The sequence below is a fragment of the Chinchilla lanigera genome, unplaced genomic scaffold (assembly GCF_000276665.1).
Source record: "Chinchilla lanigera isolate Chin_1 unplaced genomic scaffold, ChiLan1.0 scaffold00121, whole genome shotgun sequence".
Taxonomy (NCBI): Eukaryota; Metazoa; Chordata; class Mammalia; order Rodentia; family Chinchillidae; genus Chinchilla; species Chinchilla lanigera.
Window position 1 is genome coordinate 1,862,633 of NW_004955522.1, and position 27,951 is coordinate 1,890,583.

General features: G+C 42.5%; 1 protein-coding gene across 1 annotated transcript in view; it reads left to right on the forward strand.

Annotated features, from left to right (window-relative positions):
- The window catches only part of Wwox (WW domain containing oxidoreductase), a gene marked incomplete at its 5' end in the record, with an annotated part of 919,641 nt that overhangs the window by 596,901 nt on the left and 294,789 nt on the right, over positions 1 to 27,951 (forward strand). The window contains 1 exon segment of the mRNA XM_013507098.1: positions 8,875 to 8,925. Coding sequence (XP_013362552.1) covers positions 8,875 to 8,925 — 51 coding nt within the window.

Here is a 27,951-nt window from a genome sequence, read left to right on the forward strand (position 1 = left end):
CAGACAATCGAAAAATTGAATCTCGGTACATCTATTTTCCTAACGAAATTTCTGCAGCGCCGATTGGGGCTGACAGGTGGGGCCGTGCAGCTCTCCGGGCTGTTCAGGTCGATTTGGACGAGCGGGACAGCATCAGCTGGGATTGGAGGGAACATCTGAGCAGCCGGGCCCCCTGGGAACCCCAGAGCTCCTTCCTTGCTTGCCGCTCTGAATGACCGTCCCTGTGGGTCGGCAGAGCACCCTTTCCTCCTCCTCCAGCCCCATCCTTGTCCCCTGCCGCCGCCAGGTCAGGCGCCTCTTCTTCAATTATCTATCAAACAGGCCGCGGCAATCATTGCAAACGCGTTTAGGCGAGTCTGGAAGCTGTGTTCTTTCTAATGATGCCCCCGAAATCACAGTCCTGGTCAAAAGGGCGGAGCGTGGTGGAACGTAGTGGGAAAGGGGTCCTGGAGGGAAGGAAGCTCTGCTCCAAGCCCCGCACACCTTGAAGCTGCCCAAGGCTGACGGCTGTGGGACTGGCAGGGGTAGGAACCCACGGGGGGACTTGGAGCCTGAGGACCTAAGCTGTCCGAGGGCCAGCTCAGTGGCTGCAGATGTCCCTCCCGCTCCAGTCCTTCTAGCCTCATCTGCAAAGCTGTGGCTTGGCCAGCGCAAGCTCAGGCCACACGAACTTTCTGGATGGCTGTTACCCCTGACATGGTCCCCGCAAACCTCCAAGCTGCATCTGCTAAGTCCTGGGGAAGTTTGCATTTGGCTCAAAATATCTACATTCTTGTAACCATGAAAATGATGTTCCGTTTTGTTTTGGGGGGGATACTAGAGATTGAACTCAGTGCCCTCACCCTTAGCTACATCCCCACCCACCCCCACTCTGTCCCTTGTGCCTTTTTAATTTTGAGATAGGGTCTTGCTAAGTTGCTAAGTTACTCTAATGTGGGCTCATATATGAGACGCTCCCAAGCCTCTCAGAGTGCTGCAATTACAGGTATGAGCCAGCACGGCTAGCTGGGAAATATTTTCAGTTGCTTAGCAGTGAATAGAAGTGATCCTTTGTGGTTCTGCGTATCCACTGAAGTCCACCCGGGCAGGCAGGCACCTGTGTCCAGGTGCACATCTCCTGCTCCTCTGAAATGGAGTGCAGGCTGCACGGAGATCGTGCGAAAGTCCTCGGGCAGGTCACTCAACCCTCCCCCTCTGCAGTATCTCTTCACCTATCTGAGAGCGATATAATGCTGTTTCTGCTATTACTGACATAAAGTAGACCAAGTAAGGTAGGTTCTAGAAATCACAAATCTTAATTCCAGGTAACAAGTACTCCATGAGTGTTATCAAAAGTGTGATCACTACTGTTATATCTTCAAGCTTTTAATAAGCACCTCTCCGTAGCCCTCCGTGTTAGACCCTCGCTGGCATGGCCTTTCCTAGCAGATGTGAGGGAGAAAGGCTTTTGTGCAGATCCTAATATTAGCGGGCCCTGTGTAGCCATTGATTCTTAAGAATCCTTCCTCTTTTCTCACTTTCAGCCACACCTTTGTATTCCTGTTACCTCTTTTGGCTTAATCCAGTCACTCATCCCTGGGTATTCTTAGCAGGGTGTCTCTTGCTGCCTCACAAATCACCCCAAACCTAATGGCTTTACACAGTGCACACTTAGTACCTTGCAGTTTCTGTGGGTCAGTAGCTCAAATGGGTGACTCTGGCTCAGGGTCCCTCCTGCAGCTTCCATTAAGCTGTTGGCAGGGGCTGCAGGCTCTGAGCCTTTTACTGGGCTGCAGGCTTCACATCCAAGATGGCGCACCCATGTGGCTGCTGGCTGGACCTTCAGTCCTTCACTGTGTGACCTCTCCGCATGGCACCTAGAGCAGCCTCCCAGTGTGGCAGCTGGCTTCCTGTTGAGTAAGTGATCACAGAAAAAGGACCAGGAGGAAGGTATGAGGCCTTTTCAACCCCACTGTGGGCCATCACCCATGGCCAGACCGTGTAACTTCAGCCCAATTCTGCCCAGTAGAAGGGAGCTACTACAGTTCAGGCAGAAGGATCAGGAATCCAGCTCCCCAACTGGAAGGGAGACTATCAGAAAACTTGTGGGCGTTCATTGAAACCACGGTCTTCATTTCCACGCATGTGGGCTCTCCAGACACCTGCCGGAGTGGTTTACACTGGATAGAGGACAACTCGGCGTACTCCAGTTGTGACTGTGGAATCACAGAGGCCAGCAGTGTTGGTGGGGAAGATGCTTTCAGAGAGAGAAACTTGAACTCCCTCTGTGATATTCTGTAGAGGATTTCTCCAAAGACAGATTACCTCCATTTCTAATCCTGACAGCATTGAATTATTTTGCAGTACTGAGGATTGAACCCTGTGCCTTTGTACGGTGCTATATTCCTAGCTCCCCACCCCTCTTTTTTTGAGACAGATTCTTGCTAAGTTGTTAAGTTGCCCGGGCTACACTGGCACTTGAGTTCTTGCTGCCTCAGCCTTCCAGAGTACTGGGATAACAGACATGTTCTACCACACCCAGATCACTTGAACGCACCGACTTTATTTTTTCCCCTCTAAAAGCAAGACACTTTCCTTGAGAATCGCTGCTGTTTGGATACTGTGCTGGGTCCTCATGACTGTCATCAGTCAGTGGGATATAGAAAAGCAGGGGAGGCATTTCCTGTCTTTATATGTACAAGGCCTCAACACACATTCTTCCTATGTCCAGACTTTCTGTCCAGTGGAACCATGTTTCGTGCTTTTACTTAAAGGCCTGGTCAATTCGTTCTACTCCTCCCTCTCCTTCTTCTTCTCCTCCTCCTCATTGTCCTTCTCTGTAGGAGAAGAAAACTGGGCTTTGATGCCTACGGCTACTCACTCCCACCCCACAGGCTCTTCGCTCATCCATCTTGCTTTGCCTGACCACCTTTGCACCTTCTCGGCACATGGGTCCCTTTCTCCTGTGCATTGCTGACAGGTGTGTAAGATTCTGGAACATTTGTGCGATGCTCAGACTTTTCCCAGCAGGAAACATTATTAACGTGGTACCTCCTCTGTGATACTGGGAGTGATCAGGATGCTCATCTTGCGGGCCAGGAAACTTGGGCTTAGGAGGATTAGTAAGTCATCAGAGACACACAGTAGGAGAGGCAGCTTCAAGCCAGGGTCTGCTAGCCCTAAATTTCATGCTTTTTCTACTATATCAAACACTCACCGTCTCCCCAGGGAAGAGAAGCTCTTTGAGGCTAAATATTGTTTCTCATCCTGTGCTATATCCCTCTGGCTTTTCCCTTGGTGTCTTACATATAGTATTAGACGTTCATTTCAGTTGAATGAGTGAATGAGAAAATGAATGAAGCCATCTGTGAAGCCAAAACGTTGTTCATGCATACAGTCCATGTCCAGCTTTCAAATGCCTGGAAGTTAGCAGTACAGAGCCTCGTAAGCTCATGGACGCTGTGGCCTGAATAACAAGGGGATGTGAACATTTCCCTCTTCTCATAAATCTCATAAATCTGCATTGTTTGTGCTGAATAGGGCCCGTGTGTTCTGGTAACAAATGCCAAGAGGCCCAAAAGCCTGATCTGGGACAGTATCCCCATTGAATGCTGCCCTGTGCTAAGTCTGCAGAATATTTAAATAAGGGGTTAATTTATAAAGTGAGCTACAGGAAAGTTTCCAGGATTGTTGTGCATGTGTCTCATAAATCGGCGCAAATTGAATCTAGGTTTCTGTGCCCGTCAGCTCCTAGGTAAACCAAAATTTATTGAGAGGTGTATAGGTTGCCATCCAAGGAAACATAGTAAATGAGAAAAGTGTGTTCTCCGGAGGTCTGTAAAGAAGGAGAGAGGCTGGCAGTAAGGGCCACAGGGGTCCCAAATGTAAAATCCCCATCACTGAGGATTCAGAAATGCAGGCTGCTTTGTTGCAAACGAGACGGGGTTCCAGGAATTCTTTTTCTTTCCTCAACATTCTACCGACTTCGTAATAGACTAAGGTTTTTGTATGTGGCATAGAGAATTTATAAGTGCAGCGATGGAAGGAATGCAGGCAAAGGGGAGTGTGAACCCAAGCATTTTGCACATGGCAGATTGATTCTAAGACTGGTTTATCCAGAACCAAAATCATTATGCAAAATATAAATAGGAAGCATTAGCTTGAATTGTTGTAATGACTATGTATAGTAATTGTACATGCATACCACTTTAGTCTGAGCAAGAATCATAGGCGTTTATGTTTATTGTTGTTTTTTTTTCCGGTACCGGGAATCAAACTCATGACCTCACGCTTGCCAGGCAGGCGCTGTGCCGCTGAGCTAAATCCCCAGCCCCGCATTTATGTTTATTGAGGACCTTCCATGTACCCAACAATGTGCTAAGTGTGATACAAACCTGACTTCCAGTCTTTTCAAGGATGCAGCCATTTCTGAGGTTGTTCAGGGTTATTAGTGTACCTGTTTATATAGAAGAGGAAAAGAAATGCTCCAAAAATGAAACCCAAGGATCTTTAAAAGATGAACTGATGTCCAGTTTATCCTGCTCCAAAAGGCTTTCTTTCCTTCTCTCATTATTATACTGGTCTTCTCCCAAGCTAGAAAATAAGCAATGGCACGCTAGTAAAATTCCTTTGCCTACCCAAGATTTTTTAAAAATTATTTTAATTTCTCGACTTTATTTGTTTAGCTACAGTAGTCAAGGTAATGTTGCAAAATAGCCGAGAAGTAAGTGGAGGTCTGAAACCTGCACAAAATTGGTAATGGGAAAATCCTTTTCTAGGGACTCAGCACCGAAAAATCATTTTAAAAGAGAAATGCTTTGGAAAGTGAAAAGATCTCTTGGGTATATTAGCGGAGCTGCTGTGTGTTGAAGAAAGAGAAAGCCGAATTACGCTGTGCATGTTGGGAAATCACACAATCAGAACACTTAAGAACGTTTATACAATTTTTCACACGTAGATTGACCAAAGACCTGACGGCAATTCCACCGGTGAGACCAGTTATTATGACTACGTTCCATAAAGAAAGAAGAGAGATAGGCAGTGACTTATGTAAGAATACACAGCAGTTCCCAAACTCAGCTCGTGCTAGTCTGACCTCACATGAAACCGTGCAAACTAGAAGAGAGGAAGAAACTAATATTAAAGAAAAAAAATTCCTTAATGTTGTTAGCACATCTTTAGAAAAGTTCCAGACATTTTTTGGTAGGCAAAAAGGCAAAATTCAAACCCTAGTTAAATGCACTTGTTTCTGACATTTTATATAAGGAGAGCTTTCACTGGTGTCCTCAGATATATGTGAGATTAACAAGAAAATGTACGAGTCGGTGACTGTCTGAGCTGCCACTTCTCCATTGCCTTGTTATTCTTGTTCCTTTCAATGTATTTCAACTCCAAAATACATAGTGACATGAAAATTGCGTATTCAGATTGTGCTATTGATTCGTTGAGAAAGTGACCTTGTATGCACACATGAAAATGAAGAGATCTATATCCCCTGCTGGCCTCTTCTTTGTAAGGGGATGAGGGACAAGAGAGGAGAGCATGTGTTTTTTAGCACATAGATTTACTTTTCCTTTGCATAGATTAATAGCATACTGATGTGGGACCCTAACCTTGCCGGGTTGTACAGGTGCGACCTAGCTGAGGACACCTAGCAGAGGCCACAGGAAGCTAAAGTCTGGTGTTCCATTTGCAAAACCAATGGTGGAGGTTCTCTTTGTGATTTGGACAATGATTTTCTTGGGGCTGAATTCTTCAGCTCATTTGCACAGGTGCTTGCCACCAGGGACCCACCCATATTCTAAAAAGTGCCGCAACCAATGTTCTAATAAGAAAGGGGTCCCACACTGATATTTTCAGACACCTCTGCCCATTGGCAAGTTTAATACATCACACATTATTTGCAAATCTTGGGTGTTACACAACTCCTGCCCTGTTCCAAGCATGCAAAACCAGTGCTTCATTTAATCCTCATGATGACCTTGAGGTGCGTGGCGTTAAGCCATTTTCTGGGTATAGAAAGTGACACGCAGAGATTCTATAACAGCTTCCCTAAGATCAGGCAGCAAGTAAATGGCAGAGATGGGGCTGCAACCCAGGATCTCTGATCTAAATTCAGGTCCACTTAATTATTTCATGCATCCAAAGCCCCTGTGGTTTGGACTCCTGATCACAGGACTGAGATGAAATAGAATTTCTTAGCATAAGGAACCAGGCAGTAGATGGGCCTTTGCCAAGAACTTTTTCCCCCCCAAAGGCAGAGGTCAGCAGAAAGCGATGAGAGAGAGAGAAGGAATGAAGAGATTGAAGTTGGTCTCCAGAATAGAAGTGCTTCTTCGTCTTTTACAACAGAAACACAAACCCAGATTGTGTTTGCCAGAAATTCCCGAATTGCACATGGCACTTTACATTTAGGGAGGGAGGAAGGCAAATGAGAAGAAAAAAATAGCATGTAGAAACTTAAAAAATGGTCGGCTGTATGCAAATGGCTTTTATTATAACTTCTGGGTTGAACCAGAAGACTTGGGCTGTGTAAAATGTCACTTGCTCTTACCACGGTTCATAGAGATTACCTTTCAGCATGAGTTTCATTTTCATTTCTTCCAACACTTAGAGAAGTGCACGAGGCAGTGACTCCTTTATTTCCTAATCCTCGCCAGCAACTTGCTTCTTCCTCTGTGTTTTGTGTCATGCTGGATGCTACTGCGTCAAGGCAGTTCGCGACAGCAGTTGAACCAAAAGCAATTTAAGTCGAAAATGGACAAATATGGATGTCATTTCTAAGGCTTGTTCAAAGGCCTTTGACATCACTCAAAGCCAGAACACTTCTCAGCACTGAGACTCTTTTTATTTCCCAGCTAGGCGGGAGTGGAGATTGAATACAGACCTCTTAGTGAGGCAGCTACACCGTTCTAAGGCAGAAACCATGTCTTGGTAAAGCCAGGAGTGAGTGTTACATACTGAGAAGAATTGAGTGATTTGAAAATGAACTGAATGTCCAAAGTGAATTTATATCTATTATTTGCATTTGGGTACGTGTAATGATAACAGCTACTGGGTATCGATATTTATTATAGGTGGGTATGGCTTTAGGAGCCTTGTATTTGGGTTCATCAGTTTTCATAACCACCATGCATAGAAATACCAATACACATTAATACTGAAAGGAAGATGTTACTGCCTTCATGTTCCAGGTGAGAAAGCTGAGTCTGTGACCTTCTCCATGGCGCAGATGCTTGCACCAGTCATTTCCCCTCCCAGTGCTCTCGAAAGACTGACATGGTGAGAACCCAGAGCCATGTGGTCATGCACGTCCCTCTTTGGGGCTTTGGGGACATGGGAGACTTGGCAGCATCCATGCACCTCTGCCAGGCGGGGCCATAGCTTGTGGCTGCCCAGGCTGGGGGTGCTGTGTAGGGAGGGTGGAGTGGGGGGGTGTTCGGCCATTCCCTGGAGGCAAAGCTGAAAGGCACGGCACAGGAAGGTGACTCAGTCGCTGCAGAGTAAGGAGGAGAAAGTGTGCTAACGCTGCCTGGTAAGGAGATGACAAGTCACTTCCTGAATGCTGGAGTGTCAAAAAGCCCATTTCAGAGGAGAACTTAGCAGTTTCCGTAGATTGATTCTTAGAGACACAATTGAATCTTAAAATGGTGAGAGCCTTTACACACAACCCATGTTAGAGAATTTTCTCCGACTACAAAAGGAATAAAACCGGTGAAAAAAGCAAAGCCCCAAAGATTACATGCTGCAGGATTCCACTTATGTAGCATTCAGGATGTAACAAAATTACAGCAATGAAGAACGTGAGGGATCCTGGAGGGGAGCGAGATGCCCTGAGTGTTGACTTTGTGAATGTCAAGGTACTGGTTGTGACATGGCACCAGGGTTTTGTGAAATGTCACCATTGGGGTAACTGGGTCAAGGGACATGGGATCACTGTGTTATTTCATACAACTGCTTGGGAATTGACTTCTCTCTAAATCAGAAGTTTAGTCAAAATACAAAGAGTTACTAAACATTTTGGGGAAAACTGACCAAGAAAATTTAAATCAGCCACAAGACCACTCCTGGAGAGAGTCACCCTTTCTATTTTGGGGTACAGAGTATATCCTTTCTCTCTCAGTCCCCCATCTCCACCCAGTTCAAACATAAGACATGGAGGAGTTTTCAGGTGTATTTACACCTATTTGACCTTGTAATATCCAGTCGTTGCACACTCAGAAAAGCCTGAAAGCTGTGCTAAAACTGATGTCTTGGCACTGATCCTGATAAAAAGACCACAGTGAGATCCCCTTCCAAGGAGCCCAAGTGATCACCGTGGATGAGGAATGGATGCATTTTATGTGCAAAGCTGTGACCTTTTTTCCCCTTCTCATGCTAATAGGCGTTACGATTTTGCAATAAATATTACTTACGGCTGTTGATTGAACTGTATGCCGGACTGTCAGTACATGTTTATTTTTTCTCTTGCTCTCAATTTTTATTTTATTTATTAATTTATTTGGTTTTTTGAGACAGGGTCTTGCTGTTTAATTCAGACTACCCCTAAACTAATTATATAGCCCAGGCTGGCCTCGAACTTGCAGCACTTGTCCTGCCTCAACCTCCTGAGTGATGGGATTACAGGCATGCACTATCACACCGAGCTTATTTTATCATTTTAATTTCTCAAAGTTCTTATTGTTATGGGAAGCAGGGAGAGAGTAGGGTGAGGTTACTTGGGGCACATCAGATTTGCAATTACATCCTGATTGATGCTCCTACTGAAGGATCAATAAACTGGTTAGGATCAATACATCAGGACTGACAGTGGCTTAGAGGGCACCTGGAAAACCCAACCCCAAATATTACCCCATCATGCTCCAAAAGTAATGCCTTTGAGTGTCTTATTTCTAGATACCTCAAGGTGACCTTCCAGCCCGAGGAGCTAGCCAAACTTCAAGGCAGGTAAGAGCAAAAGTCCTACATTTTGTTCCTCTTATCACCACTTAGTATCTTGGTCACATGAGTCGCTTTATTTTTCTGATCCTCCATCCCCTTACCTTTCCAAGCCTGTTTCTTTATTTTTTAGGAGACTTAAGTCGCTTGGTGTTTGGAAGTTCAAATGAGTTAACACACATAAACATACTTTACAAATACAAGGTTGTATCCCAGAACGACTTGCCATCCTAACGGGGTGGGAGGACTATGTGTACAGCCTCCCAGTTGGTCCTCAGTGTGAGCTCACAGAATAATTTAAATATGGGATAACTGCCATCACTAATCCTGACTGCACATCCATAACTGTGATGTGAAACATATAAATTCAGAATCCGGTTCAATAGGTCTCTGTGGCGTGAAACAGTCCTGACACTCTCTGCACCTTAGTTTTTTAATGTGTGGTTCTTATTTTGAAGAGAAATTATTTGCAGATTTGGGAAGAGAAGGTATAAGGCATAACACTGAGGATTTTATATGATTGAAAAATGCGGTTTTGGTTGACAAATGTTATAGCCCTCCAGACAATCACTGTAGAAGTTCTCATGGCTGGACTTTAAGGGGGTGTAGCATAGTGTGACACCACCTCTACCTGGATCTTGTTTCTTGGTGTCAACAGAGCCGATAGTTTGTTTGGAATTGTATGTCTCAGCATTAAGCAGGACTCCTCACAGTCATTCAATCAGTCTTGACACTCACTATCCAACACAGTGTTTCCTCATCTGTCATGTGCCTACGAATCAACTAGCTCCTGCGATCTTCTTAAATTCGGAATCTGATTCAATATGTCTAGTCCAACATAAGGAACTTCCCACAACCTGGCAACCTGTGCAGCGATCACGGGACATCCGTGTCGGTGGAAAACTTAATGTGCTCTGAACTCAGTGTGCACGGAGTCTTTTGAGGAATGCAACAACTTTCTAAATCAAGAGAAGATTGTATCAGATTTTGTTGAAAACTTTACCAAAGTGGACACCTTGGAAAAGACGGGTACTGTAGCACTCTGGTAAATGAGGTGGTCGCCATGACCTGGGATTTGTCTACAGAGGTGGCCGTTACGATCACAGCAGTTTAGGCAGCTGTGTCCTGGAGCTGCTCTTTGTAGCACATGAGAGCAGACTTTCCCTGTTTCTGCTCATGCTTGTTGGTAGCTTGAAACTGACCATGGCAGAGTACTGACATCATGAAAACTACCCAGTGCTACCAATCAGAGTAGTTGTTTTTGTTTTTCATTTGCAAAGAGCTGGTTTATCATTTAACTGACTGTATAAAAATATAGTTAGCCCATATTTGAAAGTTCTAGTGAATTTTGTCTTATTTTATTTTTTAATGTAACCCTCCAACTAAATGCAAACATTTGACTGTTTCATTATGAGCTTCTGGTATAATCCTGTCTGAGCAGTTAGCTTTGAAAATGCATATTTTATTATCAATTACTTTTTCTCTATTTTATAGTTAAGATGTTATATAATTTTAGTTAATTATGCATGTGGGTAGCCCATGTTATTTATGAATTTCATTTCAGGATGTTAATAAACAGTTATAAAATATTTCTTTTAAAAAGAAGGTCTTGGATTGCGGAGTTTGAATAGCAATGATGTAATTAACCACCCAGCAGGGCTGGCAGGCATGGAGAACTCCAGGCTCTCCTCTTGGCGAGAAGGAGAGTAGAAGTCACACTGTAAAGTCAGACCATGAGCAGCACCTTCCCTTCCTCATGCTGGGGAGGGCCTGCATTGACTCTAGATCCCTCTGTAGCAGTGCATTTTAAACCTAGATTAGAGTGAACAGCGGTATATCTAATAAAATAATCCAGGGGGAGTTCATTCTAAACAGATTCAGCAAGGCAGGAATTAGGATGAGAAAGAAGCCAAAATTGATTAGAAATCAAAATTGATTGATTGTATATCCTTGGAAAACACTATATAAGATATAAGGGAGGGTAGTGAAGATGGGCTGAAAAGAAAGTATTCCCTTCACAAGAAATAGAGAGAGAATAGAAACCTGACCTAGAGAAACACATATGCACATACCTGTGCTCGCGCATGCGCACGTGTGCGCGCGCGCGCGCGCGCACACACACACACACACACACAATTCAACAGCCTTATTAGATAGAAAAGCAGTTTGTAACCGTGCTGGCTATCTTACCCTAAACGCTACAAACATTGCACTCAGGGATGGTCTTTGCTTTTGGCACTCATTCGTGTTTTTAATTTTTTTGGCACCGTAGAAATGTTTCCATAAATAGTGCATTTAATGGAGTGTGTTACTTTATTACTGTCAGCTACTATAACTATAGAGGAAAATTCAATAAACACAGAAGCTAAGATCAGAGGGTACAAGGCTTCCAATACCAGATCCTTCATGGGCTTTCACTAATGGAACCTTTCCGTGTCTTCGCCTATGTCAGTTCTACTTTTTGGAGTAGAGAAGCCACTAGGTTCAGTCCCTGGTTGGTAGCAGATGTGCAACCGGATATGGGAAGCATTCAGTATTATGGTGGCTGGCTGGCTGGCCTACAGCGCCTTCCTGTGCTGCTGAGATGTGGACATCCAGTGTAGAACCCGAGGTGACTGTTCGGTCTGCCCGCCCTTTCGGCACTAGCAGGCTTCGCAGGCAGCAAACCCCCGAATGAAATGTTGTGATTCTTTGCCATGAAATAATTGGAAATCACTTGCTCAGCTAGAGCGGGGATCCAGAGTAAAGGAGAAAGGAAAAAATAAAAAGGCATAAATATGTGAGAAAGTGAGCAAATCAAAGTCACTGAGGAGCAAAATAATTCATTCCCTCCGTCTGGCTCAGCATGGATGCAAATGATGTTTAAGTAAGTCCCTGACACAAAGGCAGCCGGCGTAACTGTTGCTTCAAATATTTAGCCTGTGCCAAGAGCAATTTTTTTATTATGTTTTTTATAAGTTTGATTTACTAACCTTCGGTGCAATCACTATTTTTAGAGGTTGGCTCGTATTTTTAATTTGTTTTCTCCGAAGCGCTGGATCCTTACTAGTGTTTCAGCTGTCCACTCCGTTCCTAATGGCAGAGCAACACTGAAAGGCGTAATTACATTTCCTAATTATGTGTAATTAGGCAAAACCCAGATGATGTATTCAATGTGCTCTCAGAATAGCCAGGGGTCAAGGACTGTTGGAATTCAGTAACATTTTTATAAATAAGCTGGTGCGTTATTTAACGCTGAGGTCCAAGGTGGGCTGAGTGCCGTGTAGACCAATATAATGGTTGAAATATATAGCATTAATTTATTTAGCCAAGTAAAACTATAATTGATTCTCCTCTTCCTTACCTACCTCTCTTTTTAACACCAGAGTGCAAATTTGCTAGTCTCAGCCCAAGAGAGCCCCTCTAAACTCAGAACCATAAAGTTCTGCTTACTGACAGCCTAAGTGATATTTATTTTTTCAAAGCTTAATCCTTTTGAAACATGGAGAAATAAATACATCCTCTTATCTACCATATGCCTGGGAAGGGAAATAAATTCTTATTTTCCTGCGGTGTGGTACCAGTGGGCTACAATGAATAATTTGGGCAGTCTCGCTGAAGATAATAGGGAAGCCTTCTCTATTACCAGTGATAATTATGAATCTCATAATAGAAAACATCCCATGCCTGAACATCAATCAGGGGAGATAAACAATGGGAAACGATAGGTATACAAAGGGGAAAATGGCAACGGCACATATGGAGGGAAAGACCGCAGAATTCTGGCGGGGTTATAAATCATAGAGTCAAATAATTTCCATGCAGTTAATAGACTCAAATTAAAACATAGGTTTTTCAAGAAAGATTTTGCAGACTTTTAAGCTGGGCAACTGGCTGCCTTACAGGATTCACCCATCAACCTCAGAGCCATCCTTCTTTCTGAGTCCTGTGTGTTGAGCCCTGGCTGGAGTTGGCTGGGGTAACGGCTAACCATGTCACCATGTGAACTGACCCGCTGACCTCAAGCCAGCTCGCCAGGGACGGGCCATACACCGAGGAGGCCAGAGCTAGTGGTGGTTGACTACAGAGCAACAGAGACGGGCCTAGTGAGGCTGGAAATCTAACTTCCTTGCCCACCCTGAAAGCCTGTCTCCAGCCACACGGACACAGCCCGGTGAAGGGCTTGACAAAGTTACAGACAGCTGGAAACCTGCGTTCCCCAGGCTCCTTGTCTCCGCCTGTTTAATAGCCCTGCATCCCTATACGGTCCTTTCTTGCTGCCTTTTTGTTTAATCAAATTCCAAGGTACTTCTGTGGACTGATGCTATTTTTAAAAAAAATTAAAAAGAATCCATTGGTAACTATGAGAAAATATTGTCTTCTTAGTCTACTATTGCTATTTAAAGTGAAAGATGAGACTGTTTGGCTAATTTACTTACTACATTATGAGCAAAGACCTACAAGATTTCTAGCCTCTCCTCATATTTGCCTGCATGTGAAAATTCCCAGCCCCTGGCCCCTGTGGACATGAATTCAAATAGAATCTCTGCACTGAAACCCCTGTTTAAGAAGAGTGGCTTGATTTGAGTCAGTTGTCAAATATGTCCTAAAGGCTGCAAAACAGACTCCTGGATTTTGTTTTATAGGCTTAATATAATATTGTATAAAATGTACTTTTAAAGAAATATGTAATTTTTCCCCCAAAGCAAAGGTTTTCCCATGCCATATAATTTGCTAAGTGTGGCTTTGCTACGTTGTAACCATAATTTATAGCCAGCCTCCACGAGGCAAAAAATAACTCTAAGCTATGATTAAGTAAGTAATGGACAAGGTAACTAATATTCCTGGAAGGATGGCCTTCCAGACACTCATTTTAAGTGACAAAATGGTTGAGGTTGGGATGTGCAGTCCTGTACTAATTTAACTGAGTTGTGGGGAATCAAGAAAAGATGTTGTAAGTTGGCATATCTGGGTAGTTAGGACAAGGAGCGGAGAGTGGATATTATACGTGTACGTTTTAACGAGCGTATGCCTTGTTTTCCCCATTTAAGGTAAGCGAGTGTGTGTCTAATTGTGCCACTAGTTTTTCTCCTAAACTAATTTATTCCAAAGCAGGGTCCTCAGCCAGTCCTAACCAATTCGGAGGCAGCACTCCCTGCGTTGTGGGTGGGGAAGCGACGGCACACTGGGAAAAGCGCACATTTGGAATTAGGCAAAACTGGATTGGAGTTTAGACACGGGCATTGGGAGGTGCGTGACTTGGGAACATTTTTTGATGTTGTTCTTGTTTAATTTTTAATTTCAAAATAAAATTTTGCTTCCAGAAAAGTCATATAAGCAGTGCAGAGAATTCCCCGGGACCCTTCACCCAGCCTCCCTTAATGCCAGCATGATGCATTTTTGAACACTGAGGAATTAACATTCACTCATTGCTATTAACCAGATTCTGATTTCAACCAAAAGACTTGATTTGGACGTGCTTGCGTCTCCACTAACATGCTTTTACTGTTCCAGGATGCCGTCCGGGGCTCCACACTGCATTTACATATTGTGGTCTCTGCAGTCTGATTTTTTCCATTTACATCAGTATGGATCCATAAATATTTTATTGGATAAGTCATCATACAATGATATCCATATGTATTTTGTCACTCATATTGTTCCACCTGGGCAGTTGGGTTCTCTCAGGTTGGCTTCTCTACCATCTCAACATGGCCTATCTTGTTCTGCACCTCTTTATCTTTTGCGATATTGCAGGAAGCTACAGCTCAGCTTGTATTTCCCTGTGCCAATGTAAGTGCTTCTCCAAGGAAGAAATTCTGGTTCCTTTTGTTGGAGAATCACCTGTAGAACCGAGGTCTGGGGGCTGGGTGTACTCATTTTTATTGAGGAGTCATTGGGTAGAGTTTAGAAATGTAATATGTGTATTAACCTATACACATACTGCATATATCTCTATGTCTTTATCTATATTGGATATTTCTATATCTGATATATATACATATATATAATAATTTTGTGGTCCTGAGGACAAGCCCAGGGCTTTAGGCAAGCTGTGTTACCCCTGAGCTATACTCCCAGCCTACATGCATTACATTGCACAAATACACACATACATACAGATGTTCTAATGTGACTTTGTACCTGATTCCAATATGACACGCAGTTTACTCCAATAATACAAAAGTTTGTTCCTGTTTTTTTGGGGGATGCTACTGAGTGTTTAATTTTGTTTCTTCTTCTGTAAAATGGAAGCAATAATAATAACTATAGCATTGCGGTTGAGAAAACGTGTTAAATTGTAAAGATAATAGCAGTTGAAAAAAAAAGAAGTAAAATAGTTGTTTTTTCCACTGCATTGACACCCATCCTATAGGATGACACCACTCCTCCCACTGAGAAGTGAAGTCTGCTTCCCCACCATTTAAGTCAGGTTGACCTTGTGACTTGCATTTCCCAGTGGAACCTTGATGAAGGTATCACAAGCAGAGACACTCAAAACTTTTGGATACTGGGACTCAATCTTTTGTTGCTTACCATTCTGACACCACCACACGAAAAGGCCTCAGCCAACTTGCTGGAGGATGACAGGACGCATGAAGGGAATCTAGTTGCCACAGTGATCACTTGCCAGCCTGCAGGACATGAGATCCTTCTGGAGTTACGCAGCCATCAGCCACGCTGGGAGCTGACTCCAGATGCATGAGAAAGCCCAGCAGAGCTCAGGCAGGCATGGCGCCCGCACTACAGAGGGGCCGGCTCGTGCACTGAGTCAGAAATGACCAAAAATGATTCTTCTTTTTTAAACCTGCTGAATTTTGCAGAGCTTTATTGTGTAGCACGGAAGGACTAGAGTTAACGTATGGAAAAGAAGTCACACAAGAACTTTTTGCAAAACGGACTTTCCGCTGCTTTTGCCTGTGTATGTTGTTATTTTTTGAGAAAAACGTGAAGTCTGGTTTGCCCCAACCAGTATAGTAAAATGAACTGTATTTACTAACTGTTAAAACTGATCTTTGGACTGGACCGGGGCCTTCAGAAAGAGCCGCTATTAAAGCGGAAGGCTCTGTGTGTGTATTCCTCGGCTGATAGGGAGGTAGAGAAGGAGCACAGCAGATGTGGGGCATGCAGTGGAGTGAGCACTGGGAACACTGGGAAGTGGAAAGGCCTTTATCTGGTGTCGCCTGAGGGTATGGGGAGCCTGGCCTGGTATAGAGAGGAAAGAGGGTGCAGAGGAGGAAAGCAAGAGAGTATCTAAGCAGGCCAAATTTAGCCTAATTAACAGATTTGCCTAGGGCTGACCCTGGAGCGGAAAGCAAAGCCTAGATCAGTCTTCTCTCCTCTACCAATAAGGTAATGATGAGGTTGAACCAACCGTTCTCAATCCCATAGAAGAAATTCCCAAAATAGATGAGCATGAGACAAACAGACCTCTCCATTCTTTTCTTTTCTCCTTTCAGATTCTGTATTTGCTTAATGACCTGATGCATCTATTTAGCACAGTTTTTAGCCATGCGGATAAGTTACTGTACTTCTTTTTTGGCTGGGTGTGACCTTATTTCTAGTTAGTGGCAGTGATGCTAGCAAATAGGTGGTAAAATAACTCACAAAAGTGCCGTTGCCTTGGGTAGTAGCAGGATGGATGACCGCTGTGTTGTAATAGGTTTGGCCACTGGAAGAAGGCCAGTGTTCTTGGCACAGGTGCCCAGGGTCTAGTTGGTATTCCATGGAAGATGACTTCCACAGCCGTTCAGATCTCCCAGCTCAGCAGTCCTGTACCTGCACATACGCAGCCAATGCAAACCTTGTGTTTCTTAGAGCTGACTTGTTTTCCTCCAATCTCATCCATTTAAACTTATTTTCATTGTTGAAATGTCAGAGTGCGTCCCAAAATAAGAATCTGAACAAAGGGGCTGGGGATTTAGCTCAGCGGCAAAAGCACCTGCCTGGCAAGTGCAAGGTTGTGAGTTCAGTTCCCAGTACCAGAGAAAAACCAAAAAAAAAAAAAAAAAAAAAAAAAAAAGAATCTGAACAAAGAGAGAAGCTCACACAAGTAACCACTGTCCAGAATTTCCTCAGTGCTCCTCACATTCTGGGTTCCATGAACTAGTGGGGTCCCCTCATCCTATGAAATGGACTAACCTTTATTACTGATGAGGAAGTTTAACAGCATTGCCTCTGAGGCTAGATGGCAGAGCAGTGAAACTTCTGCCTTCCTCTCTCATGGATTACTAGCTGTGGAGGAAACTAGATGCCATGTTGTGAGGATACTCAAGCAGCATCTTGGCGAGAACCACTGGACAAGGACTCAGACCTCCAACCAATAGCCAAACCCACTTGGCAGCCCTGTGAGTGCACCATCTTGGAGCAGACCTTCCCACTCTACTTAAGTGTTCCATGACCACAGCTAAATTCAGTATCTTGCCTAGGAGAGACCCAGTTATTTAATCATTCAGTTATTAGATCTTTCTTGCCATTTAAAAATGCTAAATTTTGGAATAATTTGTTATACATATTAACACAATCCATTTGCACTGCCCACAGGGTAAATAATCCAACAGTTTAACAACTATTGAAATGAAGGAATATATGGGAGTCCCTAAATGTTTTCACTTGTCTCTTGGTTTAAAAATCACACATTTGTTGACTGGAACTTTAATGAGTTCATAAATCCCACCTCCTCACCTCTGCATCTGTTGCTTTCAGAAAAAGATGTTTTGTGGCAAGAGTCTTTTGCCTTCCCAGTAAAGGAAATCTCAGAAACGAATCAGATGTGATGCAGTTGATATCTTGACTGTCTTAGGTATTGACTTGCCCAGGGTCAACAAATAGTGATGCTATGCCTCAGTTTCCCATCCATACACTGAGAATAATGGATACAGTTAATGTAGAAATTTAATATTGGTTAGTGCCACACATAATCATAGCAAACACGTCGTGAATAGTAGGTAATATTTTCATTTTTAAAATTATCATTACTTATTTATTTATTTGTTGACTATTGAAACCCAGAAATCCTACTGAAGCAAATTCTTCATAACCAAAATCTCTAAAACACTCTCACTGATCTCTGTTCTTCACAGATCCTCTTAGGCAGAATAGTTGTATATTCTTCTTATCAAGGACTTTTCTAAGAAAAAAAAAAAAAAAAAACTTTGATACTTGACCCTTTCCCCTAAGGGGAAGGAAAATTCCATATAAAGTAACTTAGCACTCACTCTGCAGCTTGGTGGGAATGTCATTGGCTTTCTGTTTTGAAACCCCAGTTGTGAGAGTGTACCCATATCTCAGGGGGTGTTACACTAAAACAAGAGATGCCATAAAAAGCCCTTGGTGTAATAACGTAATAGCAAACCCCTCAGCAGTAAATCGTCAGGCAACATGCACACTATCATATGCAGATTCATACACTGATGTAACTTAAGATGCTTTCGCTAAGTGTTTCACCAGAATGGATGCCTTTTTTATTTCTGAAGGAATTTCCAGAATGTTTGGTAAGAAAACTGAGGAAAGAAATTAAAAACTAAAAATGCATGTTGTCCTATCATGGAAAGATAACGACTACTTTCATTTCGGTAGACTGCCTTCTAGATTTTTCTCAGCGTACTTATGCTTGTTTTTATGTAGTACTGCATGTGCTGGACCTTTATTTCATTTTGTTTCTTAATATTTTGCTTAATTAAAATGATATCAATGAACATTGTCCTTTTTTATTTTTCACATTGCTTATGAGGAGCTTGTATTATGTCAAATACTATTGATTTACATTAGAAAAAATGAAAAGATATTACCGCTGTAGCTAACTTTATTTATTATTTGTATGCAGTCAATCAAAGAGTATTCTTTTGTTCCACAAAATAAAACCTTTAAGTCTTTTAGCACCAAGTGTTTGAAATAAGCATGAAACCAGTTCTAATGAATTCAGGAAATAAAGAAGACCCTCCTTTGGATAACACTAATAGTTTTCTAAAACATTTATTTAGTTAATATTTTATTTCCTTTCTGTAACTCAAACTGTAACTCCCACAGAAGTAAAAATTGCTGTATTAAGATGAATAACTCATGAAACCTGCATTTACTACTTTTTGCACAGCTTTTTAAAAAATACAACCTCACATATGAGCAATGGATTGTATTTTCTTACTGAACTAATAGTGTGTTGAATGTAGACTCCAGTATTTCGTTAAAAACCAAGGATGATACATTGTAAATAAATCAGGATCATGATTGCCAGTCTAAGAAGATTAGACAGTTGGGGGTGATGGACCCCCACCTCCCAATTATTGCCTCTGTTCTTACAAGTGTGTTTAAATCTATTTCTGTTAATTTACAATTTGAAAGGTGGGTGAGGAGCAGAGTTTGAAAAATAGATTACTGTCTTCATTAATACAGGTTTGACCTACAAAGTCTTCACGTACTTAATGATTAAAAACCAAAGTACTAAATAATAAATTATAAGAATTTATAGGAGTCATCATCTTGAAATTAGCTTACTGAATGTTCTTATCATAATAAATCTGAGTGGGTGTCTAATTTAGTGTTAGCTGACTGAAATTATATGTTGCGGGCAAGGAAAAAAAACACTTTTGTTTGAAGACAAATGCAGTGAGTTTAATCACAGGGGATCTGAAAGGCACCTATCTTCTGCTATATTCACGGGGCAGAAACTTTGGTGAAACTGGTCAAATGAAGATCGATTCCAATTTGTAAATCTGTCAGACAGGAAAATTTCCCAGAGCACCGCCCTGGTGCCTATGTCAACGTTTCCTGCCCTGAGCTGTGGCCAGTCAGATTTTAGGTTGAGCTATCCCACGGGAAGACAACTGAGTTCTCCCCATCTCAAATCTAAGTTTTTAAATAATTTTTATTTCTAGTCCTAGGTGTTGTAGTACATAATGATTACATTCATTGTGGCGAGTTGTTTCATATGCACAACGCATCTTAATTCTTTTTACAGTTCCTTCCCCTCTGCCCTTACTTCCCTGTCTTGGTGTCCTTCCCATTTGCAAAAGATCTGTTTCCTTCTTGGCTATTATCTATCTTTTATTTTGCTCTTTTGTTTATTTATACTTTGGGTTTCTTGTATAAGAGAAACCATGAGATATTTAAGCTTGTGCATCTGATTTATTTCATTTAACATTATGGTCTCGTTGTACTACAAATGACTGAAATGCATCCTTCTTTATACGAGAGTAATACACCATTGTGTATAAGTACCATATTTGCTTTATCCATTCATCTGTTAGTGGATGTATAGGCTGCTTCCAAGATTTAGCTGGACGTGTGTGCAGGAGTAAACAAGAGTCTATCTGGGCCAGAAATAATGTCATTGAGATATAAAGGGATAGAGAAGAGTGATAGAAGGTGATATTTAGGACTTGGGCAGGAAAAAAAAAGAACTTAGGCAGGGACTGGGTCTTGCAACAGCCTTGCATTTAGTTTGTGGAAAAAGGAGGCACTGAGAGGTTTAAAGTAGAGATCATAGTGATATTTATATTAAAGTAGAAGTGGAGCAAATCTCTTTGAAATACCGTGGAAGCTGCATGGAGTTTGATAATTTAGAATAGGATACGTATATCCATGTTCATAGTATCATAAACATGCACTTAAGAAATTTATCCTAAATAGGCAAAGACTTTTTCAAATCAAGAAGAAAAATGTGTACCTTCAATAGAAACAATCGGGCAAGGAGGATGAACAGGAAATTCATTGAAGAAAATTAACACCCTTGAAAAAAGCCTCAGACTTATTTTTAATTCATGGACATGGAAATCAAACATTGAAATTCCATTTTGTATCTTGACATTGACGAAAGTTAAAAGGACAGATAATGTCCATGTTAGTATGTAGACTATAAAATGGCATGGGAAAGAAACATCTTGAATCTGATCTGGAACAGAACCTTTTTTTTTGCATAATGTAATTCACAGCCTCATTCTCAATAAATTGCTTAAGCAATTTTCTGATAAACTTTAATGGGATTAAGACCTGTTCTGAGAAGTCAGTCACCCATCCACCCAGCTGACTGACAGTCGAGAGTCCAGCAACCAAACTTAAACCAAAAGTTCTTCCCTTTTTGTATCCAGCCTAACACTGACTGTCTTATCATTCCATTTTTCTGCAGCATGTCTCCACCAAGAGGGAATCTTTGAATTGATCTGCTAGAGGCCTTTTCCTGAGTAGTAAAATTACCATGAAATTTTGACACAGGTTCACAACTTGACTTTCTAAAAATTGTCCTCAACAAGGGAAAAGAACATTATTCATAGGAACATAAATTGTTTTCAGTCATTGTGTAAAGAAAGTTAGAAATTTCAACCTAAATTAAACATATTACTTTCCAATCAAGCAATTCCATTTGGAAGTAGAAAATGCAGAAATAGTTGAATAAATGTGCAAAGTCAGCCAAATAGAAGAATTAATGATTTTTTAGTATTGTGCTATACATATACATGCACATTTATTCTCTATTTGACCTGTGCCATTTTAAATTCCTGAGTAATTTTTATTTCAGTTCTAGTTTTCCAAAGTGTTAAATAGTACATATCTAGAAACAAAGAAAAGAAAGAATAATCTATCTATCTATATACTATTGTTATCATAGATGTGTACATATATATGTGTATATATGTGTATGTGTATACACCCACACACACACACACACACACACACACACACACACAGGTCATTCTAAATATTTCACCTGAAGCCTAATAAGCTCATGGGCAGGGCTTTGGGAAGGAGATTGGATGCTGGGGGCTTTATAGCTGACTTGCTGTTAGGAGGCAGGATTCTGTCAGAAGAGCCAGGTCACTGTGGGCATGACCTGGAAGGTTCTAGCTCCTTTCCTGGCTCCTCCCTTGATCTCTGTCCTTCCTGTCTGCCATGCCAAAAGCATCCCTTGTCCTCCATGCCCCTGTGCCATGTGATCTTGCCTTGGAGCCGGCCACTAAGGACTGAAACATGACCCTAAGTAAACCTGTTAGGGTGTCAAGCATTGTGTCTCCATGACAATGAAAGTGGCTAAGTCAATATGTATGTTCTTTTTTTTCTTCTTTATGTGCTTCTACCGTATTTGACTTTTTTCCCATCAACGTGTAATATTTTTGAAATTTAAAATAATGTACTAGAAAGAAAAAGGGCAGAAGGTCTATGTTTCACAAATACGAATTCAGGAAATGTCCCTGGAAGATAGGACCCCCGAATATTTGCAGGCCAGCCTTGGGCCTGTAGGAGTCTGGACAGACTTTCCGGAGCAGCGGGAAGGTCTGACCTGCAATCAGTGCAACTGATGGCAGCGGCTTGCTTCCAAGCAGAAAGTTCCGGCTGCAGTGCTTGGGAAGGGAAGTGGAGAAGGCTGGAATTTGATTGTTCGCCCCCTGCTGCTTTCCACCCCTCCTTCCCCGTGCAATTTCTAATTAATTAGAAGAGCCATGCCTCTCAGAAAAGAGCAGACATACCTCCGGGACCTCACCAGGAAGAAGTGGGTCTTGTGGTGCAAAGGAAAAGCTTTTTTTAAAAATATTAAAAATTAATTAAAAATGAAATGTGTTAAAGCCGAGTTTTTATCATTAGCACCCATTCTGGAGAGCCTGTTGCTGCTGGTAAAACGGCTTTCTGTAGCTGTAGATGTGGATTGGCGAAAGTCCCTTCTCCTTCACCATTTCACGTGTCAGCCTCTCAAACTCACGGTTTTCTGCAGCTCTGTTGAATTAACAGAAAAGAAAAGGATACTGAACACTTTGTCCATGGCTGCCTGTGTCCAGCACACAGAATCCTGGCGGTTAATTGATTATTATTTTCAAAGGAAAGAAATTACAGTTATTTGCACAGGGGAAATCGAATGTCACGTAACTTGGGAAATTTTCGTTTTGCTTCTTAAGGTTTTTACATCAGCCGTTCTCCTTCTGGACAGGTGGTCTTCTGGTAAACATGCTTTTCTCTTGCTTGGCTGAAAACTCATCGTGAACAGAACGATTTGGTGACATGTCTGGAGAGATATAAGCAAATAACTCTAATGGTTCAGATAACCAGCATTTTCATGAGTAAACTTGTAGTTAGTTCTCAAGAGGAATCGTAACGAATTTCCAGCCATGTTAGTATGATTAACAAAGGCATGAACTTCCAGTCAGAAGTTTACGTGGGCTCTGAGCTTCCAGCCTTACCACATCACCCACATCCTCAAATGCACGCTTCCTTACTGAGCACTTTCTGCCAGTATTTATTTGTGCTGTGCTGTTATTTGTATTATGCTGTACTGTGTGTCAGTTCTACCATAGCCAGTGCTTTAAATATCTGTGAGTGAATGGATGAATGAATGAATGAATGGTGGTCTGCTTTCTCACATTTTGTTTTCATTAGATATGAGGCCTGCTCTGAGCACCTCATATCTGCTATTCAATTCCTCACACAAAATCTAGTACACAGTATGAAGGTCACCATGAATTGACTAGACTTTAATGTATTCATCTACTATTCAGAAAGAACAAAGAAAAGGGGAGCTGGGCATGGTGGCACACTCTTATAATCCCAGCACTCTGGGAAGCTGAGGCAGGAGGGTCACAAGTTTGAGCCCAGCCTTGGCAACTTAGTGAGACCCTGTATTAAAATAATAATAAGAAGAAAATGGCTAGAGTTTTAGCTCAGTGTGAAGGTCGTGGATTCAACCCCCAGTATGGGAAAGAAGAAGGAAAAGGAGGAAGAGGAGGAGGAGGAGAAGGCAAAGGGGAAGGGGTGGAGGAGTGAGAGAGAGCAAGAAGAAATTCTAGTGGTGGAAACCACTGACAAAAAAAGAGTCCCCACCCTTGTAGATTTTACACTGTGATAAGGAAGACAGGCAGTTCACAAAAAATAAGTGTTTAATATAAACTGAAGTAATGATAATGTGCCTTTTAAAAAAACATGCTTCTGTCTGTACTACATAGTCTTCAGTTCTCAAGAATCTCAAAGCCAAATGTTCCCAACTGTGGACCTTCAAGAAGGCCCCGGCTAGCCTAGAACCATGATGTTCGATTCGCTTTCTCTGTTTTTTTTTTTTTCTAATACCAGGAATTGAACTCACGACCTTGAGCTTGCCAGGCAGGCGCTGTGCCACTGAGCTAAATCCCCAGCTCCAGTTTGCCCTTCTCTGGGTCCTCGTCTTTCCTCAGGTGGCCTCCACGTGCCCCTTGACTCCTGTGATTTACTATCACCCCTCCTTGTGACCTTTCACCCCTGCCTTTTGTGGAGGAGCCTAAGCCTGAATCTCCCCGCTGCAAGGTCCCCGTGGGCAGGGCTGAGTCCTTCCTATCATTCAGCGTTTGCAAACCCCGCCTACATAGCACAAGCTCAGTCAACACCTGCTGAACCAGCCATCAAGTGAATACATTCATAAATAGTCATCGTATCTTATCCGTGTCCTGCTGTCCCATAAACAGATTATCACAGGCTTGGGGCTGGGGATTTAGCTCAGTGGCTCCGCGCCTGCCTGGCCAGCTCAAGGTCGTGAGTTCGATTCCCGATACCAGAAAAATAAAAAAGATTATCACAGGCTTAGGGAGTTGAATTCTGGCCCTCAAAAAGATATGTCCACATCCTGGAAATGTAATTGTAGGATAGCTGGTCTCTTGTGGCTGACTTCTTCACTCAGTTTCTGTGGCTGCACCACACTTGTGTGTCAGTTCCTCCCTCCTCCCATGACTGAACAGCTCTCCTTCTTTCATCCGTTGATGGACATCTGCGTTGTTTTGCCCTTTGGCTCCTGTGAAGAGCTCTGAACATGTTGCACAAGTTTCTGTTGGAGCACCTACTTTCTATTCTCTGGTAATGTCTATACACGCACACCTAGGAGTGGAATTGCTGGGTCATATGGTAATTCTTTTGTTTCTCTGATCAAGGAACCTTCTCATTAAGTTTTGACGTTGGTTATTTGAAGATAATCCAAAATGGAACCTTTCTACTTGAGAGAATTTCTTGCTGTAAGTTGGAGGTATTCACATTTCTCAGAATCTCAGGATAAAAGTACCAAGAAGAATATTAATCAGATCCTGACTTTGTAGAATCTAACCAAGCACCGCTGTGCTGTCTTTCCATGGTCTGTGTCCTGGACTTCTCCGCCATGTGGTGGTGTGAGGCCACTTCTGTGACATCCGTGTTGACCTTTGACTTCACAATATCGAATGAGCATCATGACTGGGGAGATTTGGCTCTTTCAAACAGGACTGAGAACAGCCTAAAGAACACAGATTTAGGCCATGTTTACTGGGGACCCCGTAGGAGCTACTCTGAAATTCCCTCTCACCACCAAGTCTGGGATTGGTAAGAACAGAGTGATGTTTCCTTCCAGTTCTTTTCAGTGAGACTTCCAGAGGTTAAAGTAAACCATCTTCCGTTCTAAAGGGACAGAATTAACCTTCACGTGCAGATGAATGAACATTTTGGAGTTGGGTATAAGATGCAGTCAGGTTTTCTCCCTGCCTTCCTGTCTTCTTCCACTTTTTCCTTTCCAACTTTTGTTCCCTGTCAATCACCCACGTGATGTAAATAAGCTCAGGAGACCTTATTAAGTGACTAATTTTTACAAGAAGAACGTCAAGGTGAAAGATGAATAGAGAGAAATACTGCAGGGGCTGGGGATTTAGCTCAGCGGCAAAAGCGCCTGCTTGGCAAGCGCAAGGTCGTGAGTTCGGTTCCCGGTACCGGAGAAAAACCAAAAAAAAAAAAAAAAAAAAAAAAAAGAGAGAAATACTGCAATACCTTGAGTGAATCTTTTTGTTTGTTTGTTTTTATTTTTGGTTTTTTAGGCTTTTTGAGACAGGGTCTCGCTATATAGTTCAGGCTGGACTTGAACACCCAGCGATCTTCCTGCCTCTGTCTCCTCAATGCTGGGATTACATGTCTGCACCACCACATCCAGCTATACTCCCGATGACCTTGATGCACGTCCTAGCTCTTCGTCCCCCTAGATTAGGTTTCTGGCAATTGTTAAATGCACCTTGAAACTTAATTTCTTCTGCCTCAAAATGACAATACAAATTTGTACTTTGTAAGATTACTGTGTATATGAATTGAAGTTAAAAAATATAAAGTGCAAATAACTATGTTTGACCTATTGTAGGTGCTCAACAAATCATACCTGTGATTGTTTTGTTTTTTAATATTTTTTTTAACTCAAAGTTGTAACCATTCCATGCAGAAAGGTAAACAGTTACACCATTCGAAGCAGCCATGAGTCAGAAGCACAACAGGTTGCTCCAAAATGCAGATTTGAGCTAGATGTGTTAAATTCTGCACGGCGATGAAAGAAAGAAAAAAAAAATTGACCTGTCTGCCTTCCATCACACAGATACCCCATCTGTCTCCTGGTTTAATTTTTGTTTAATACTTGTATTATGAAAACACCCAGGAATCCTTTTGCCAGTCTCTACCACGGTGACATAAATCAGAGCCTGCAATTTCACAAATGCTTTGCTGCTCCACACAGAGTCTCCTGGAGGCAGCTGTTGTCAGACTTCTAAATGGCCACTTCTCCCTTCCTCCCTTTGGGGACGTGAGACATGATTAACTTGCAATAATTGCAACTCCCTCATTAAAGGAAAACTGCAGCAAAAGAAAAAACACAGGGGCCAATCCAGGCGTCCCTTGCCGGTGTTTATGCGTCAGCTGAGTGGGTGCTTCTTGTTCCTCTGTCCTTCAGGTTCGTAAAATCAAGACCAGTTGTTGGCGCTAGGAGCTATCAATAAAAGTTAATGTACCACAGGAAATTGGAAGGGGAACGAAATCACTTAAGTGTTCAGGGCCACCACGCCACCCGTACATCCCTTGCGAGCGGTTCTGCTCATGGAGGTGTTTATGTCACCCTGGTTGCAACTTAGCATTATTTTCCTAAGTAAATGGCAGAGCGTACAGATCAAGGACATGGGCAGGAGACCAGGGAAGCAGTGTTCCCAGCGATGGGCTCTGCAGGGAAGTGGGGATGCTCTGCTGGGGTAGCACCATATCCAAAGCACTGGGTTTTTTTTGTTCTCTTCAACTAGTAGGGTCAGTAAGTGACCACGCTCAGATACCAGGTGTGCACCTTCGGGGTTGGGGAACAAACTCTTTCTTTGGCCTAAAGATTCAAGGCTGTCCTCTGGCCATGGGCAGCATAAGTGTTCTGGCTGAAAGATTTTATTTAAATTTGTATTTATCACAAAGACTCCTGCTGGGGGCTGTGTCTGTCCCTTCTGTACTCTGAGCTCAGCATGGAAGGAAAAGGCCTAAGGAGGTGTCCACAAAAGGATAGGGCTCACCCCATTCGAACTTGGTGCCACAAAAGTGGCCAGTGATGAGTGTGTCAGTGACATGAACGCAGAGGCAGTGAGATCAGGAAAACTATAAATAATCTTTGCATACTGATGGGGGGGAGGCAAGAATTGTGGGTACAAAGGAGAGTTGAAAGGGCATTTTTGTGCCATTACAAGAAAATAGACTATCATTTGTATACATTTTCATATCCCTTGCTATTTTATGTGTTTATTGTTCTGCTCCTTGAGTTATGAATGAATTTGAGGTTCGGCATAATTCTCTCAGTATACAGTCTCACATCCTAACTCTTTCTAATCCATGCCTATTTCCAGTTTATAGTTAGGGAAACCGAGATACAAAAAACTCACTGAACTGTTGAAAGTCCCAGACCTGGTAGGCTGTGAACGTAAAGACGTAGAGCTGAGTTCCCCAGACTGGTTACCCGGACCCTTTCCAACCTCATGGCTGCCACTGGAAGAAGAATTTCAGACCGCCTTGTGCCCACCAGGCTGGGTCTCATCAAACAGACAGGCAACACAGAGAGCTCTGAGGATGGAGGAGAGCCACAGCTCTTCCACGGCTGGTGGGACTGTGACGTGGCATAACCCCTCTGTAACACAGTGTACAGTTTCTTAAAAAGTGAGACCATATCATCTGATTCAGCAAAAGGGTCTACCTGTGAGAAATGAGAACATTGTTCCAAACAAAAGTTTGTCTGTGAATGTTCGTAGCAGCTTTACTCATGCTACCCAAACCCTGGAAACAACCCACATACCGATACACTGGTGCGTG